We start from the raw sequence: 18,989 nt of genomic DNA, 5'->3' as shown, positions 1-18,989 counted from the left end.
TTGACTACTAGATAACTGGAGCTGCATGAGAAGATGCCACAAGCTGCAGAGCTTAGAATGCTGTGTATGAGGAAGGAAGTTGGATATTTGCCTTACAGAGAGCAGCACCAAAGAGGAAATGTAAAAGGAACAAAAGAAACAAGAAAGCTGTCACTATTTCCAGAAAGAGGGAAGAGAATTGGGAAAGAGATCTCTGATTCACTATGGACTTGAGGAAGTTGTCTTTGCAAGGAGTGAGTTGGAATAGATTTGAGGATTGATTGATTTGGAATAGATGTGAGGACAGTGCGGAGCTTGAAGAAACACAGGTGATATAAGAGGAGTGCAGAGCAAAAGCTGAATGTCACTTTCAGCAGGAAAATTCTGGATAGACTCAGGGTGGGTATTTGGGTGGATAAGGGTGATGTATTTGAAACAGGGATTAACATGAAAGAATGATCATTATGAAAGGAAGGAGCTGAGTACTAAAAGTATGAAGGATCAGAAACTGGATACAAGTGAAGCAAAAGGAAAACCTGTGGACATTTGGAGTAGTGAAGAGGTATATCACTTAAAAAAGTATTCTAACTCCACTGTGTTTCATGACTATTTTGAAATATTCCAGATTGCAGTGATAAATGATCTTGTTGCCTCCTTCCCTCCTAGCCAAGGAATGTGGCCACCTTACCTACCACCTCTGTTCGCTTCTGCTCTTGTTGGCAGCATGAATGAGTAACAAGACCATACTCCTGGACTACTTCATTTCATTGTGCCACTAACAAGCATTATTTTAACCATAATTTTTCTTTGTTCCAGTTTAATTTGCTTCATCTTCTTAGAAGCATTGCTGGAAAAAGTTTATCATTGTCCATAAAATTATTTGTTAAGTTGCTATGGTGATGCAAATTATATTGAATTCTTGCTATAGTCACAGAAAAACAACATGGGGTGAATCTTTGCCAAACTCTTTGAACATGGTTTTGAAATTAATGCACTGGAGTTAAACTGGCACAGTTCTACTAGGCTGGATAATATTAGTCTACTCAAAAATGCATCACTAACTGTAGATTTCTGCATATGGCCAGTGAGTGGCCTGGTTCTAGCTGTGCAGCCACTCTGTAGTTCTTTGTTGCCAGAGGTGCACAAGAAATGGGACCATATAGTGGCCACAGACATGGACAAATGCCATAGAGAGCTACATTTGGGAAGCTGGTGTTTTCTATTTCCTGCAGTCTATTCTACATCTTATGTCTACTCAAACAGATGCTGAATTCCTGGAGCTAACATCAAAACCACCTTCCCTGAAAAGCTGGGGAAAATACGATAACCCTTAAGAGCAAATGAAACTGCAGTGATCCTTTAAATGGGTCATGGGAAACATCTGGATTGTAACTTATTTCCAAATCATTTATACAACACTGATAGGGCATTTCCCAACCTTACACAGGTGGCTTTGCTGCCCTTGCTTTTCCTTCCTTGCCCCATCACTCTTACCATCTCCCTTCAGTTGTTCCAGTACCCAGCCCTATGTCAAACTCATTCTCTCTTTTCAACTTCTCTTCACTAGACCCCTTAGCTTCCCAAATTATGGTTGATACAATTTTTGTGTTGCAGTTAGCGGATATGGCCTCAAATCCTTGGTAATGAGCCTGCAAGGTTTATCAGCATATGCTCAGCTTTGTTCCTCTCTAGTTTTGTGGCACAGATGGGCTGATTTCTAATAGACCTGAAATTCAGCCAAAACACCTGGCTGAGATCTGAAGCTAATTAATAGTGCCCCCAACCCATGGCTCTCCTAATAGTGATTCCACGAAGGAAGGACGAAGAGCATGGATGCCAGCAGCACTGGGAACACCAAATCACCCTGGTGGACTGCAGGCATTTCAGTGTGACAGGCACCTCACTGACTGGAAATGACATTGTTGCAAGAAAATGATATATTTCATTTAATAATAATAAATAAATTGCAGAGGTCATAATAAATTGCAGAGGTCATGCTGAGGCTAGGTTTTCAGTACTATACAATACACATGGGAAGAAAAAGATCTGTTAGCTTGTTTGTCCTTCCAGGATAGCTGAATACCAGCTAAATACTGTCAATTTTGGGGAGCTTGTGAATGCATGATACAGCACTTTCACAAGAGCTAGATCCAGATTCTGGAAGAACTTTTCACAAGAGAAAAGAATGTTGTTTAGGTTTGCTGCTTCACTAAATATAGGACTCCTATCTCTGGAGTAGTTTCTCTTTAGATATGTACTCCTTCCTCCTTTCATTCTCAAGCACACCCAGGCACACAAACAAAAACAAATGAGTTACAAGCTAATCAAACTTGTTTTCTCCAGGTAGGAAAGGAAAAGAGATAATATTTTGATTTCAATTTCCAAATCTTTGGGAGGTGCTCAGATATTATCTATCATAGCGCTTCAAGCTTCTTGCTGTAATGGCATCAAGTGCCTCCTAAGCAATTAAAAAGCAACAAATAATTATCAAAATACATTTTGCCATCAGTTCTCTCATCCATTTCTGCTTATGAACAAGTATTACAAGCAGAATTTTTAACTGTGGAGTAAAACTGTGAGCTTTCTGTGAACAAGAAGAGCTGTAAAAAAGGCAAAATTTATTTTTAGTTTTGGACTTCTAAGATTGAGGTCACTTTTTGTTCCCTTAGGAATGAGATATTTTGTCCAAATCTGGTCTCAGTAACTCCTAGAGTCACAAGCTTCCTCTGTTTGGATAGTTTCACTGCTCCTGGAGAAAGTGACAGGCATCATCTAAGAAGAACTGATGGAGCCTAATTTACTCAGGCCAGTTCCATGGAATTTCTCCAAATAGCAGCTTGAAATGGGGTGTTGAAATCCAGGTCCTAGTTGAAGTTAGCATAAAAAATACCAATGTGTGTTGCTGTATCAGTAGCCTATAGCAGCCCCTGTGCTTCCATAGTGTGAAGCTTTATGCTAAAGCTGTCTTATGCCAGAGTCTGCTGCTGTGTACATCAGTGATTTATTTCCCCAGCCTGGATATTTGGGAGTCCTAAAGCAGTTCAGAAGGAGCTAAGAAATACAAATACAGCAGTATCCTCAAGAGCTTGGCATTATGAAGAAAGCAAGTTCTACATGTTGCTAGCCTTCCTTACACGCACACACAAAAGGCATTATTTGGGTTCAGCTTTCACCAGATGTTCTTCCTCTGACACCAGTTTTCCTTACGCATTATAAACAGATAATCCTACTTACACCTCCTGTCAAGCATACAGAGCTGAGTATCATTTGTATACTGCTTCTCTTTAAGTTGCCCAATAAATATTTCAGTGGCTTCATGGATGGGGGACACTTACAAAACAGCTCCTCAGGAGGCACTTCTGGGAGAGGAAGAACTTTGTCTGCTGGAATCCTGCGGTTTTGCCGTGTTATTCACTGCTGTGTGTTTGGGGAGGAGGAGAGGAGCGGTGTTGCAAGGAGTAATGGAAGCTGCAGGGAGCCGGGAGCCTGGGGCGGCGCTCGGGCAAGGGGCGGTGGGAGCTGAGGACGACAAGGAGCCGCTCCCCACTGTTTGTCACCGTCTGTCGCTAGCCAGGTTTGCAGCTGTACGTACCAGGCTGGGAGAAGGCACCTTAAGGAACTTTTTTCTGATTTTTATGAAGATACCGAGTAACTTCATACAAAATCCCAGGCTGACAAGGACAGAGCTACCGCACAGGTCCAAGAAGCATTAGCTGACTAGCAGAACGGTGGGAGGCTAAACATGAAAGACCTGGAAACCACCAGTGTTTTTATACTAGCCGTGATGTACGTTCGAGAAATTTTTGGCCAGCTTTCAAGTAAAAGTAACTCCGAAGAGAAGCCCGATCGCAGCAACCAGCCGGCTCCGAACCCTTCGCTGCCTAAGAACAGAAAGCTCGCTTTGAGCTTTCCCTAGCCTAAGGTGCTTCCACAAAAACTTTGCAGGCTGAGAAACACAAAACTATTTCCTTCAGGGGCGGAGACACCCCCCACTCGCTCCACGGAGACTTTACCCGGCGCTGAACCCGAACAGGGGCTCACCGAATCTCCCGAGGGGAGCCTGACCAGACGAACGGCAGGTTCCCCAAAGGGAAGGGCCGCCAGGGGCAGGCGAGGCTGCCCCACACTCAGGAATCCCGGGAGAAGCGATCCCGGCCCGAGAAGCGGCGCCCGCCCCTGCCCCCGCCCGCCGCGCTGAGGGGGGCGGTGCGTGTCACGCGGGCGGGGCGCCGGGCTGTCACGTGACACGGGAGAGGCCCGGCAAGGCCCGAGGAGGAGCTCGGCCGCCGCCATTTTCCTGCGGCGCCCAGTGCGTGTCCCTGTCCCCGGCCGGGCGGGCGCGCAGGGGGAGGGGACGGCGGCCGGGGGAGGGGGGCGGGAGGAGGAGGAGGAGGAGGAGGAGGAGGAGGAGGGGTCCCTGCTCGGGTGACAGGTCCGTCCCTGAGGGCGGAGCGGGGGCCGCCTGCGGCACGGCGGGGTGAGGAGCCCGCGCAGCTCCATCCCCCCGGCGACTCCTCCCGTCCCGGCCCCTGAGGAGGGAGCGGAGCCGCGCTCGGTTCCAGCGCCGCCAGCGAACCCGCCATGTCCGGCCAAAGCCTCACCGACCGCATCACGGCGGCGCAGCACAGCGTGACCGGCTCGGCCGTCTCGAAAACCGTGTGCAAGGCCACGACCCACGAGGTCATGGGCCCCAAGAAGAAGCACCTGGACTGTGAGTACCGGCAGGGAACGGCGGCCCGAGGATCTCCCGAGCGTCCCGCCGAGGAGCGGGATTGCCCGGCCTGTGCCGGGGTCCCGCTGCGGGGCTGCCGCCCATCCCACCGGCCTCGTGGGGACGGGAAGCCTTCTCAGGCGGGGGAGCTCGGGGCTTCAGCGTAGGGCATAGCCCGAGGGCGGGGGCGTAGGGTCGGGGACGTGGCGATGGAGAGCCTGGGAGAGGCTGTGCAGTATATCTGCTCTCCAAAAAGGGCCTTGCCAGTCTTCCTTATGCACAGGGCCCCGGACAGTGTGAGCTCCTGAAGGACAGGACCTGCTCCGTACCCCTTTCTTAGGGAGAGAGAGAACCACGGAGGCCAGGCAGAGGAGTGGGCTGCAATTTCCTTACTAATTGATCTCATTTGCGTCGTGCTAGGGCAGCACTCCCCCATTCTCTAGAGGAGGTGCAGGAGTTTCAGGAAGGAATAGCTCATCAGTTATCTTAATTATTTTCCAGGTAATCTACCCGGGAAAAAAAAATCCTTGTTTAACGATCATGTAAATCTTCCATATAGGAAAACATGTGAAACGACTGTTTGAGGGGCAAATCTCTCTCAGTGAGGATGTTCCTTCTTTCTACCCTGTCTCATTCACTTGGAAAGATGTATCTAAGAGGACTTCTTTAGAACTTCGGTACCTGGTCTTAACATGCCATGCAGGGTCTGGCCATTTTTCAGCTTCTGTTAAGAGCAGATCGAAGGTGGAAAGGCTTAAAATGTTTTCTATCAGCTGTGATCCGCCTAGGTGATTATGAAGAGAATGATGAACACCAAAGTTCACAATAGCGTTTCTCCACTAAGCTGTAAGGTCACAGGACTGAGGAAGTTCTTGGTCTGAATATCTGATTGCCTTGCATCTGTTTATTCTGGGCCTTTTAAGGACAGCTTCCCCCCCACCCCTTTCACTTTCCCAAATATATATAATAAAAGATACTGGAGAGATTTGTGTGTCTGTGCCTTCTATATGTGTGCTTTCTCCATTCCTCCCACCCACGTCTGCAGGAGAAGGTTGACTCTTCATGAGTCTTGAGTTTGTGCCTTCTGAATTGCTCTGTATCCAAATGAGAACACCAGATGATAGTAGTAGGATTAATTGTACTGTAGTTCTTTCTTCTTTCCACCAAAACATGTGCATGTTAAAGGTTTAAGAAATTCTTGTTCTGCAAGTACCTGAGAGCAATGTGATTAATTTTTTAGGGTAGTCCCAGAACAGCTGCCTCTGACTCTTTTTGGTATGCCCTCATTCATTTAATCTCTTGGCTGAAGATGATAGTAACTGAGTGGTCTTGTTATATTTGGTTAGCTAAGGGTGTCAGAACACTGCGGAAATATTTGAGCTTTGACTAACTTATTGGCAGGTAGAGAAAACCCCTTGTCATATGGCATATGTATGAAATCGTGATGTTACTGGATTTCACACAGCAGAAGTGAGGCTTTCTGGAAAACAAACTTTGTCAGGCTTAGCCTGTAATTGTGCTAAAAGTATGGTTTCAGTAATGAGGCATTTAGGAGCTGAATTATTTTGTGGTATAAGCTTTGTTGAAAAGAATATGAAGCTGGCCAGAGACCTGCTCTTCAGGTGGGGGTGTGTGTGTGTAAAAGGGTGATGTTCTGGATAGGGCTGCTAGGCAACAGCCTAATGGAGACCTCCAGGGTGCTGCTTCAGAAGGTTGCCTGGACTTCCTTAGAAAGCTGTCTGGTAGTTGCTGGATGAGAAGACCAATTCTGTGTTTCCTTTTTCTGTTCTAGACTGTCAGGAGTTCTGGCTTCTGCCTCTCTGAGAATTTTTATCAAAGCAAAGAAAACTTGGTTTTTTAATTAGTCCCTCTTTTTAGTGGTTAAAATAGATTGTGGCTAGATGCTTTGTACCCTGATATATTTATTAGAAGTCTCTGTTCCTGGCATCAGGAAATGACACATGGTTTTGTATTTTGAACTTTTTCTTTGTTCATACCCTTTATGGTTGTATACTTTAAAATAAATATTTTTTACACAAGCTGTGACTCAAGCCCCGCTTCTGAACAATTTGTACATATCTTCCTTTTACAACAACCATTTTAACATGGTAAGGTCTATGAACTGACATCTCATTGTAAATGACAATTAATATACCTGTCTTCATAGGCAGCATGCTGCCTTAATATTTTTCTGATTATTGCTTATTATGATAATACAGGTAAAACTTACTATAGGTTGTGTCCTGGTGGGCGGATGAGTTGAGTTTTCCTGTACTGTCCAGTAATGAAGTCTTTGTCTGGTAGCATGTTCTGTGGCCATGACATACATTCTTGTTTCTGTATTTCCTGTACACATCTCAAGATTTCTGACTGTCCTGTTACTGAAATGCTTTCTTCATTAAGCTTGAGCTGTCACAAATAGTTTTAACTAGCTCAGCCTCATGTTAACTCATAAAAATGGAGGGAAGTCCAACATAGATACTCATTAACTTAATTGTTCCTATTCTTATTTATCTTGCTTCTGACAGTGTGTGGAGTTTAAAAACTGAAGTGCTCTCCATCCTAGGTTACCTCTATTTCCCTGAGTGATGGTTATCTTTATCAAGGAAGTTAAAAAGGAATTTTTTCCTTAGCTCATGGTGGTTAAAATGTAATATATTTCAAAGAATGCTTTCTCTCCCATTACAAAGCTTAGTTGTTTGGTTTGGGGGAGAAAGACTTCTAATTTACAAGTGGACATGGCTTGTGATAGGTAGCAACATCATCTTGAGGCTGTATACTTGAATCCGTGATACTGTTTTATTCTTCTGTTTTGAAGGTCCAGCCTTGGAGCTGTGTTAAGGATTCTGTTTGCTGTTCTGAATGCTGTGCTTGTTGTGATGGATTACTTGTTTTTCAGAAATCAGGTTTAATAGCCTTGGAACCCTCAAAACATAGTTCATGAATTTCTTTTATGGAAAACCTAGTTTCACTAGGACTTTGTCCCGTTTTTACACCTATTAGAGCAGAGGGAGCTCTAAACTGGTTTGTGGGTTTAACTTGCACACGCAGATTGGTACAACCCTTTCTTTCTAGGTAGCTTTTTTGTCCCCCACGTTGAGTGTTGGAGAGTGATGCTAAGAACAAGTGCTTTGGGTTGTTAGAATATAAATGGTGCTGGGAAACTTGTTAGCAGATTTCCCTCCTTTTTTATGTGATTCTCAGAGGGAGGTGTGCTTGTGTTTGTATGTGTGGTGGATAATTAATATTAGGAATATCTGAAGTTAATGTCTAGTAAATTTCGCTGGGTTGGTTCAGTGAAGCTGCTGTAACAGTGATAGCTCAGTAGCATAAAAATGTTTGTGTACATGTGTGTGTTGTGGAGTGTACTTAAAACAGCTTTGTTGTGATACTCGTTTAGGGTTGGCCTCTTGAATGAGTGTGGCATAGTAACCCTATCTGCTTGTAGCTAATGGAGTAGCCCTCTTTAAATGAGAATGTGGAAGGATGACTTGGAAGGAAGTTGTGATGCTGTAATTACCCATTCTTAACAGGAAATATCTCTATAATTAAGCCAGAGTGTAATTTCCTTGATTTCTTATTGTGAAAGAAAACATGTATTTTTAAGGAAGGCAGTAAACCAGAACTCTGCCCTGTGTTGAGTAGATGTGTATGAGAAGCTGTGGAAGGCAAAGGAAACTCGAAGGAACTTGTTGGGAGCTTAATTCCTAAGTCACTGGTGTCAGGGTTTTTTCTAGATGCTACTACTGGGACAGAGAAAAGCCCAGTGAAAAACTCCTGCTTCATGTCTGTGCTGGGGACAGCTTCTATTTCAAACTGAGATGGTATAAAAAGGGTAACTTGGAGAACTGAGGAACAAGGATCATTGCTTTTTGCTGGATCACCCAAGAGATTTGTAGAGAAGCTGGGAAAACCGGCGTTATAAGGGTTCACTTGCCTTTATACGCTAAAGTGTACCTGGGTGATGAGGTGAATTAACTCCTAGTTCTGTGGGTACTTCTGTGTTCTTCAGTAGACACAGATTATCCACATTCCTTTTATGGTATTTTAGTGCTGCAACTAACTCATATTTTGTCTCTGGTTTTGGCAGAATCACCTGAGGTTTCTTGCAGCTTTGCTTCCTTTTTGTAATTGACTTAAATTTCTGGAGGCGATCCATTTTTATTTTTGCTTAGAACTGTTCTTTGTAACTGTAATTATTCCAAATACAGATAATTGCATTATTACAACTTTCTTTTGAAGTATTCAGTTTTCTTTCTGAGTTTTTTCTCTGATTCCTTCATAGTTTCTTTCTTTAGCCAACTTTCTTACTTTTTACTGGAATTCCTTTGGAATATTTGTTCGGGCCTTTTAGTAGAGTATGAGAACTATCATACTCCTCCTGGCTGCCAGAGGGACAATTTTCTACTACAGCTGCTCATTTGCAGAAAGAATAGCTGTGTAGTTGTGCAGCTGTTGTTTTATTTTACTTAGCCTGAAGCAGTGTTCTGCTTCAGATGAAGTAAGAGGCAGGAGCTAAGGAGGAGAAGCTGTAGGACACCTGCAATCAGCTTCCTGTGACTCTTCATACCACCACCATTGTTTCCCAGTAGCAGTGATTATTCAGGTCTCATGTAACTTTGGGCTATAGCCCTAGCTGAGATTTTTCTTAATTATTTTTTTAATGGTGCTGTCATATCTTGCATTTTCTAAAAGGGACACTTGGGAGAAACATTCTTTGCCGTTCAGCCTGTGACCTAATGATCTATTTCAGTCTTCAGTTCCTAATCCTCAAATCAGTTCTTGATTTGTAGATGTGAAAATTTTAAGTTGTCCCTAATGGCTTTTCTCACAAAGTAATGGTAGTTTGCATAATAATACAAGAGATGACTTACCCAATGTGGAATTTAAAGCTTCCTGACTTCTGCATTTGTTGCCTTATGTAAAGTATATGATTTGTTGATGATGGTAGAATTCTGGGAAAGTTCACTTAAAAAACATTACTGGTGTCTCACTCCCTCTGGAAAATGCAACATTTTTTCTGAAGCCAAGACACCTTTTGTATTTGAAAGCTTAATTTATTAAACAGCTTTCTTAAATTGAAATTTCTCACTGCTGTTAAAACATTTTCACTCAAAACATCTCATACATCAATTAATGCTTTAAAATAGCACGTAGTAGCTTTACTGCTGGTAGGATATGTCCACTTCTCTGTAAACTGAAGTAACTCTTTCTCAACCATGATAGTAGAAATCAGGTAAGAATTGTAAATGACTTGTGTATAAAGTCTTGAAGCCCTCTACTTCAAGACTTTATACACATGTCATTTACAATTATTAAGCAGTTATTTAATATTTTCAAGTAGTTTGCAATACAAGTTTTAAGCAATAATCTCAAGTATATGTCCTTTTGAGTATTTTAGCAAACTCTTCTGCTGCAAACTTTGCTTTTTATTCATGAGTATGTGAATTTAGCCATTTAGATTTCCTGCGGGTCAAAGTCTTAACTCTGGGAGTAGTTGCAGTTTGGAGCTTAATGTTATCTTGCAAAGACTTGGGTATGAGAGAGATTTTATTACTGATTGTATCTGCCTGCAACTGACTAAAAACCAACAAGTAACTAACAAAAAAGAATGCAATCAAGTGGAAAGAAGGTTGTGTTGCTGTAAAATTATTTGGCTTATTGTTTTCCTTGCTCTTCTGGCCATTTTCTCCATTGTGAAGCATGATCATGAGTGGGTAGATTACGAATTCTTAGTAAATTCAAAGTAACTGTATCCTTCAAGACTTGAAGGAGAAATATTGCTCTACTTTGTATTTTACCCCTAGTTTATATCAGAGCTTTATCAATTGACTGGTAGCTTCTAAACTTAAAAATAATGTTAGTAAATTCAGTGCTAAGGTGTGGTTGTCTCAAATCTAATGACGATAAATCCAAGTTATGAGTAATATGTCACAAATTGGGTATTGGGAATTTAGAAATTAGGGAACCAAGCTGTATTTAACTGTGTGAGAATAACTTAATGCAGTTAAGCATTTCATACAGATTTAGCAAATATGCTGGATTTTCTGATTGTGACTAAAAATCTCCTGTGCTATTTTGCTAAAGGAGCTTTATTAAAGTAATTCTTATCTGGATCATTTGCAATAGTATACAAGGGTAAATTAGGCTTTTATAAGTTTTACCTCAGAAGAGAGGGTGAAAATGAACAAGATCTACATCAAAATTTGACTTGAGCATGTTAATTCACAGAATGAAGCATACTGAAGCATACAGCATTACTGGAGTGAACAGTGGTGGCGTAAAGGGAAATCTTGAGACTTTTATGCAGGTCATGACAAAAGTAGTCATAAGTAGTCTAAACCTAAAATAAATTTAAAAACCTCCAAAAGTGGGGATTATACTCATTCTGAGATTTCCTATGTACTTTCATTCATACTGATGTTAATTTACTGAGTTCTCCTCATCAACTCCTTTTTGCTTTTTCTCCTGAAAAGACCCTTTTGAAATCTTTACTTGCTGTCCTTTATTGCTTCCTCCTAAACAAGCAGGCCTTCAGTCACAACATTCATATGCTCCAGCAGCAGTGCCATTCTAGCAGGAGTGATTCTTTTGCTGTTGTGGGAAGTGAGAAGTTTGCATGGGTTGAAACTGCTCTGGCATTTCACATATTTACTCTAAATATGGTGCTTGCAGTAGCTCAGCTATTCCAGTTGCTGGCTGTGTGTTAAGACATCAACAAAGTGCCTGTATTGTTTGTAACCTTTCTTGATTTTTTGAATAGTTAATTTAATAAAATTTAAAACATAAATTGTGAATCCTTAATAACACTGTGTCCTAGTTAAACGATTAGTATATAAACAAATTGTCCATGTTAACAACTTGTAAAAAAGTACATTATTTTATCCATTTACAAAAAGGTGATAATGACGTTCATATAATTCCTTAATTACTTTTGCTCCAAAAAAAAGGAAAAATAAACCCAACAAAACCAAACCAACCCACTTGTATTCATCTGCACAGCAAAAGTTTCTAAAGTTGCCATAGTCAACTTGATTTCCAACTCCAAGTGTGCAACATGCAAAGTTTTAAATTAAACTCAGGCTACAAAGCTATAGGCAGAATTAAACATGTTTTAAATATTTTTTTAATTAAAAAAAAAAAAGTATTTACCTTCACTTGGCAGTAAATCCACTCAGGGCAGCTCTGGTTGTTTGTGATTTGTTACTCTGCCAGGTGAGAGGTTGAATGCCTTGGCTGTCCAAAGGTAGACATTGGTGTCTTCATGCTCCTTGGTGTCCTTAAGGGCTGCTTGTAACTTGCTTTGCTGTTGGTGGTCTTTGGGCTTTTCTGGGGTGGATGCTGATCTGTAAAGTGACCTGAGGTGTTTCTGTGCCTCTCAAGTGTGCGCTTTTTGTCTTGGGTTTAGTTGTGTTATGTAGCATGTCCCTTTCTTCTCCACTTCTTCCCATATGTTCAGAAGTTGTATCGCCATTTCACATTCATTTGCCTGCAGTTGCTCTTGGTTTATTTAGCTGGTACCTCAACTCTTGCTGATGAATGGGTCAATATTTAATTGGAAATGGGGTCACGCTTGAATTTGCTTTATCCTCTTTCCTTCTCTTTCTGCCCAGTATTATCATAGTTTCAGCCATCATTGCAGCCTATTTCATACATTATGAATTTTTCTGATCAGCAACTCTGTATTCTGGATCTGACATTTTTTATGTGAAGTTTGAAACCTTGTTCAAACTGTTGTGATGGTTAAGTCTCCACACAGGGGAATGGTGGCGTTATTTGATCATGTTTAATTCTGTCCCCTTTTCTATTTGCCAGAAGCCATTGGTGTCCGTAATTCGGGATGTATACTGTTATGGAGAGATTAAAAATAACTTTCATTTAAAAATCAGTTTGTTGGGAGTATTTACTTGATTATGTATTGCAGCCTCATGGAGTTGTAGTTCCCAAAGCAATTCTTCATTTCTGGGTTGATGTAAGGCTGGTTTCATCGAGTCTTGCTTACTCATAAAATGCCTTCATTCTTCTGTCTCACAAGGGCACTTGAATTTAAGATTTATGTAAGCAGTTAAGTCAGTTTGTAAGTTTTAGGACTGAACTTCAGGTATTTTACTTGCAATTAATTTTTATTCTTATACTTTATTTATACTTTATTATTTATTATTTATCATGAACCATAACTAGTTCAAATCCTAGTTGCAGATAAAAAAAAGAAAAATGTGTTTTTGAACAATATCCTTGTATTCTTTTATTCTCTTGAGAAGTGAAGTTTCTTTACTGTTTAGAATTATACTGGAATCCTTAGGTAGATTTCAGTTTTGAATTAATTCTCTGAATGTCCATGTCCCTTAGCTTTCATTGATATAGCCATGATTGGATCAGCTGGTTTTTATTCAAATGACTGAATTTGGATTTATTATCCTTTAAATCAGTTTTTCTGTTATATATTAGTAACCTAAAGTCTTTATTTATTAGGGATTATTTAAATAAATTTATTAGGGATTATTTCTCCCTAGTGTGTTTGCATTTCAGTCAGGAGTGTTACAGTGCAGCACTGCAGAATAAGATTTAGAGTATCAAAAATACATGTGAGGTGGATTTTAATCATAGGAAAAAAGAAAAAAATGAACCCACATATGAACACCTCAGCATTTGTGGACTGTAGTTATTTCTAATAAGGGTATTTCATGCTTAGTAAGTTGTCACATTTGATTAGCAGATGAATGGAAAAGCTCAGGGTGCACAACTCTTAGCTATAAGCTGTTTGATACACAGGGACTAGTACACAATTTGTTGGGCTTTGAGGAAAAATGGTTGTCTGGATACAGACTTTTATTTTTAGGTTCTTGATAGTTAATAAGGAGCTAGCCCAAGCTTTTTTCCTGACCTGTTCAGTTGAAGTGCCTTGCCACTATGTACCATCATTTAAGCCTATCAAATGTAACATAAGTCAATTTCCAAGCAGGTTGCTTTGCATTAAAAGTCTGGAATATGTGAAGCTTGCTTCAGTGCTGAACTTGGTGTGTAAGTGGATGGAAATCCAAAGAAGTTTGTGTTAGTTCTCAAATACTAGGGAGCAGCACAGTTTGTATAACTTCTGAAATTTGGGATTTCATTGTTATGAATTTGAATTGAATATGCTTGGGATTTCATTGTTATGTGTTTGAAGCATCATGCATTTCTAGGGTCTGATTTTCTCTCTTGTTTTGCTGGGGTTTTCTGCTTTTTGTTTACACACAGTTTATGAGGAGACTTTCTTCATATTTAATGATCTGTGAGTAAAATACAGTGAGTTGGAGGAGATGCTTTTGTCCTTATTTTAAACTGTTAATAAGGAGTTTTTGTAGACAGGAATGGTCAGTCTCTTGGTATATACTAGGGCTGACACAAGATGTCTTAAAACATAGTTTTACCAGAGTTCCATATTCGGTTTAGCTCTCTGAGGGTTTAACCAATGAACAACATTACTTTGAAGTAAATGGAATAACTAATTCTTTTCTTTTTTGAGCTTTTCTTATGAAACAGTTTAATTTTAAGGATAGAATCTGGCTGAAGGTTTCTTTCCTTTTACTGAAAACCAAAAGACAGATGTTATTTACTACTTCTCTTGGCTTTAGTTTATCTTAGAGGCTGTTTGTGATAGGGACATGTCTTTGTTCATGGTAAACAGAGAAATTCCCAGCTGAAAGCTGTGGATACTGAGGAGCTCTTTCTGTATACAATTTCCCTTACCCATCCAGTTTCAGACTAAAAGTTTGAAACTCCGTATTGGCTCTGAATCTTTGTGAAATTTCATGACCCCATGGTCACTAATGAAGGGCTCAGAAGAGTCTCTAAAAGTGAGGCATGAGGGAAAGAACTGATTTGGATTTATGAAACTCAGACATAACAGTGTTGCTGTAAAGAGGATGTGTTCCCCCTGGTAATATCTTCTGCTTTATCTACTGAGAATTGGTAAAGCTTAGTGTATGGTCTTGGAAAAACTCAGCTTCCTTTTTGCTCTGCATGTTAAGTGAAGTTTGTTCCTGCACCATCCTAGCCTCTTATCACAGAATGTTCTAAAATTTTTACTCTGAGCAGCTTGGACATGCTCTGTAAGGGATGGTTTTGTTGTGCCCTTGTAAAAGAGCGCTATTAAATGTGCGTTGAAGATGTGCTTGGGATGAGCCAGGGTGAGTCTTGTTTGGTCACAGAGCTTCAAATATCTCATGGGAGATGTTAGTCTAAATTGAAAAAGGAAGTAAAAGCTAAATTAGGCAGGCATTTCAACATTTCTATTAATAGGATGGAAGAATTTAGCTGTACTTTTGCTTGGCTGCCTCCCTTCATGGAAGAGTTTCACAGTCACAGTAGAGGAGTGTCAGTTGAAACAATTTTGTGGTGATACCTCTGTTTTTATAGGTAGAGAAGTTGGTTTTGGTAGTTAGTTTTGTTGTTTTTTTTTTTTTTTGTTTGTTTGTTTTGTTTTTTTTTAGCTCTTGTGCTCTGCTTCATCCAGTTTTCTAACAGTTCATGTCAAAATGTGATCTGGTTTTGGTCAAAAGAAAAGGTATGAAGGTGGCTGCCAGTAACAGATCTCCTTTAATGACTTCACCTACTTTTGAGTGCAAAACGTGAAGTAGATTGTATGGAATTGATGGAGCTTGTGTTAAAGTGACTGCAGAAATGCTCTAAATCCATGTATCATGAACTTTCCTTGTTACTTAAAAAATGGTAGTTTTTAAAGTAGTGACACTTTTTTAACCAAAATGACCGGAATTTTGCACGTCGCCAGATACGTTGACATAGAGGAGTAGTTTCTTGGTTTTTGTCATGCTTCTTTCTCCTATCCTAATGGGAAAAATTAAGATTAGTCTCACTTAGGAATTAGACAGAAGTCGTTTGAAAATGTCTGATGTGCAGAGTTGTTTTTTTTTTTAGTATAGAGAAAGATAAAACTCAGCCACATTGTGCAAAACTGTTTTCTTATAACACCGGGGAGTACAAGGTTTAGCCTATTTGATCACTGAGATACCAGCTCAAGTACCCAACTGTGTAAACCTGTGCTGGCCTGTGTGGTTTTCTGCCAGTCACTTTGTAGGAGAAGGATGATGCTTGATTTTCACTGAATGATAAGTATTTGAAGTTTAAGAATTTGCTGCTTTCATCATTCAAAAAATTCAGATACTTTGTCAGGAGTTTATTTTTTTTTTCCTCTAGGAAAATTAATTATATAATAGGCAAATAGTCTAAACTGATTTCCTCCTTGGTCTGTTAACTGAAATTTGGTAAGGACATTTTTGCAGCAAGTGCAAAAAAAGTGCACTTAAGGCAAATGTTTATAATCTTAAGGGTTACTATTTTGAGCTTGACCAGCTACTTCTATAGAAACTTCAATAAAAAAGTATTCCTCAGCAAACCTCCTTCATGAAATCTGTGTTTTGTTTGTCACTTATTAGCCCCATGATTCAATTGTCTTTGCCTTATTTTCCCCTCTTTTCAGGTTTTTCCACTTTTGTTGGTATGCTTAGGTCATTGTTTATAAGCCTTTAAATCAGAGCTACATTGAGACCTGTTAAGCTCTGTTTAGTCAGCTAAAAGAGTAAGTGATTATCTGCTGCTGTATGTATTTCCTGAGAGACACGCACAAAAGTAAGATACATACATTATCCATACAAAATAGGAAATGCTGCATAGTTGGATTGTGGTATGATGTGTGTGAAGTTTATTCACATTTTAAAGCTGTCATCTGAGGAGGTTTTCTCCAGTAGCTGGGCATTGTGCTATTTATAGGGAAAAGCATTTGTACTGTTTTGTAATAAATATTACTAATTTAAAAAATCTAAGTAATTTGGACTTCTTCTATTTATTTTATGCTAGAAAAGCACCATATGCAGTAATTTTTATATTGGGCTTTTGATGCCTACTATATTAAAACGAATCCAAATGAGTAGTTTTTGCATCTCTATGATGTTGGAAGAACACGATGTAATAATCAAACCATTTTAGATTATGGCTTAAACCTTTTTGGTCTTGGATGCAAGAATTTCCCAGTTTTTTTTTTTCTTTTATCAGACTAATTTTAAAAATCTGTGTAAAACATGAGAAGCAATAAAATGTGGAATGTTGTTTTTTAACCAGTATACTACAGGGGCAAAAGAACCTGTAGTAGGTGCTGACACGCCTTTAGACTCCCTCGACAGTACAACTGTTTTGTACAACATTTTAGCATGGATTCTTGACAAAAGGAAACCTATTTCCACACAATTACAAGTTTAGGTTTTGGTTGGGTTTTTTCCAGTGGTTAACCAGGCAGCCCAGTTTTTTCCACTAGTTAACCAGAAGCTGTAGAGGGTGGTATCTACCAAGAAATGTGTCCTACCATGCATCAGATACACACATCTTCACTGGCAGTTTCAGCACTGATGGAAGAAGGCAAATACAGAGGCATAACTCCTTTAACTTAAATACATGCTTCCTGACAGCTCCCAAAGGCATTCAGGGAAAAATGTGCTGTTCGTGCTCAGAGGTAGATTTTGTCCAGAAGGAAATCTAATTTCCAAAATCTGGATTTAAAATGGGAGAGAATAACTTTGCTAGAGTAAGACCTTTGAGCTATTGAAATGAGGCAAGTATTGAAATAGGAAAACCTCATGTCAGATGGCTTCAGTTTTATCGTTGGTTTTGTCTATTAAACTGTCTAATTAAAGATGGTGCACTGCTGTTCAGAGAGCAAAGAATGTGAATTACATGTGTGTGATTAATTCCAAAGTAACAAAGGTCTTTGGATTTCTTTGGCTTGAAGATCTGTTCAGTGGGATGTGGTGGCAGGAGGTCAGGTTGGTGTTAACGCTCACTGGTTTCAGTTTCACTGTGCTCTACTGTGAGGGCACATCACTACTACAACATTGCTTTCTGGAGCGTCTTTTAGAATAAAGGGGTGTGGAAGGTAAACATCTAAGAAACACCGAAGTTGCACTTGTGTGGATACTCCATATTTAGAAGATACACATATTTAGATTCAGAAAGTGTGCTAGAAGTGTTTACTGCCAAAATGTGCTGTGCAAGAAGTCTGGCTTTTTCTGTTTGCTACTCGGTAACGCAGGATTAAGGAAGTCACAGATGATGGAAGTTGGCACGGGCTGAGAGAGCTGGAGTTGTTCAGTATAGATACAAGAAGGCTTTGGGGAGACCTCTCTGCAGCCTTCCAGTAGCTGGAGGGAGCTTGTAAAAATGAGGGAGGGGGACTTTTCATATGGGTTGATAATGACAGGACAAGGGGAAATGGCTTTAAACTGACAGAGGGAGAAATTCTTACTCAGAGGCTGGTGGAGCACTGGAACACATTGTCCAGAGAAGTTCTAGATGCCCCATCCCTTGAAGTGTTCAAGGCCAGATTCAATGGATCTTTCAGCAGCCTGATCATGAGTGACATCCTTGCTGTGGTGTGGGGGTGTTGGGACTAGATGATATTTAAGGTCCTTTCTAACATAAATCATTCTGTGGTTCTGTGATAGGTACTTGGATAGTCTTTGAGTATATTTTTTCACAGATATCATCAGAATGCCATATAACCAGGTGAGCTAAAGTTGAGATTAGGAGTTTCTTGCAGGATTGAGGAGGGTCAGATGCTGAAGTGAACCCTAGTTAGGTCAAAGGCTTACCTTCTTGAAAAGATGGAAGTTGCCTTGCTGCAGAACGACTGTAGAGTTGTGCTCATTGAGGATTTTTTGTTCACTGATGTCTGCTATTAACAAAATGGTTTCCCTGTTCCAGTGGGCTGGGCTACGGTAATGTCACTGTACCACTGCTTGCAAGCTGCCAGGTAAGGCATTTGTTGGTGCTCTGCCTGCATCCAGGAGGTATCCAGAGCAATCTGCAAGGATTGGTTACGTGCTATTGGCAGTACAACAGCAGCTTGTACCTGTGTTTCATAGGCCTTGTTTTAAAAACATGTCTGTTAGCACAACTTGTTTTTTATTGTATGGAGGTGCAATAGCTATAGAACATTTACAGGTTCTTTGGAGCAGAAAGAGAGGGCTATAAGTGCATACTATAACCAAAATTTTAATGTATGCAAAGGCAGATGGCTTGGGCACTATTCTTGTCAGGGACAGAGACCAGTGTGGTAACATTCAGTGTGTACGTGGTGATGAAGAGACCTGAGGGATAGTATCTCTGGCATCACATACTGATCTCTCAGCTCTCTATAAACCATGTTACGTGCCTTCTCTATGCATCTTAAGGTGAAATCATAGGATAAACTCAGATATATGCAGGCTGCTTGAAATACCTACATGTTTTTAGTAGGATATAAAAGCAT

At 40.3% G+C, this 18,989-nt stretch overlaps 1 protein-coding gene across 5 annotated transcripts in view; it reads left to right on the top strand.

Moving 5' to 3' along the window:
- Positions 1 to 4,411: 4,411 nt before the first annotated feature.
- PICALM (phosphatidylinositol binding clathrin assembly protein) overlaps positions 4,412 to 18,989 on the top strand; it is a 66,306-nt gene continuing 51,728 nt past the window's right edge. For 3 of the 5 annotated variants that reach the window (XM_036389535.2, XM_036389618.2, XM_036389451.2), the window contains exon 1: positions 4,412 to 4,690. In XM_036389535.2, coding sequence (XP_036245428.1) covers positions 4,561 to 4,690 — 130 coding nt within the window. In that variant the 5' untranslated portion in view covers positions 4,412 to 4,560. The remainder of the gene's footprint in view (positions 4,691 to 18,989) is intronic. The other 2 variants (XM_036389858.2, XM_036389778.2) reach the window with 1 other exon arrangement.

Source organism: Molothrus ater, chromosome 2 (genome assembly GCF_012460135.2).
Source record: "Molothrus ater isolate BHLD 08-10-18 breed brown headed cowbird chromosome 2, BPBGC_Mater_1.1, whole genome shotgun sequence".
Lineage (NCBI taxonomy): Eukaryota > Metazoa > Chordata > Aves > Passeriformes > Icteridae > Molothrus > Molothrus ater.
The sequence above is the reverse complement of the archived record's forward strand: the minus strand, read 5'-3'. Positions and strand labels throughout refer to the sequence as shown.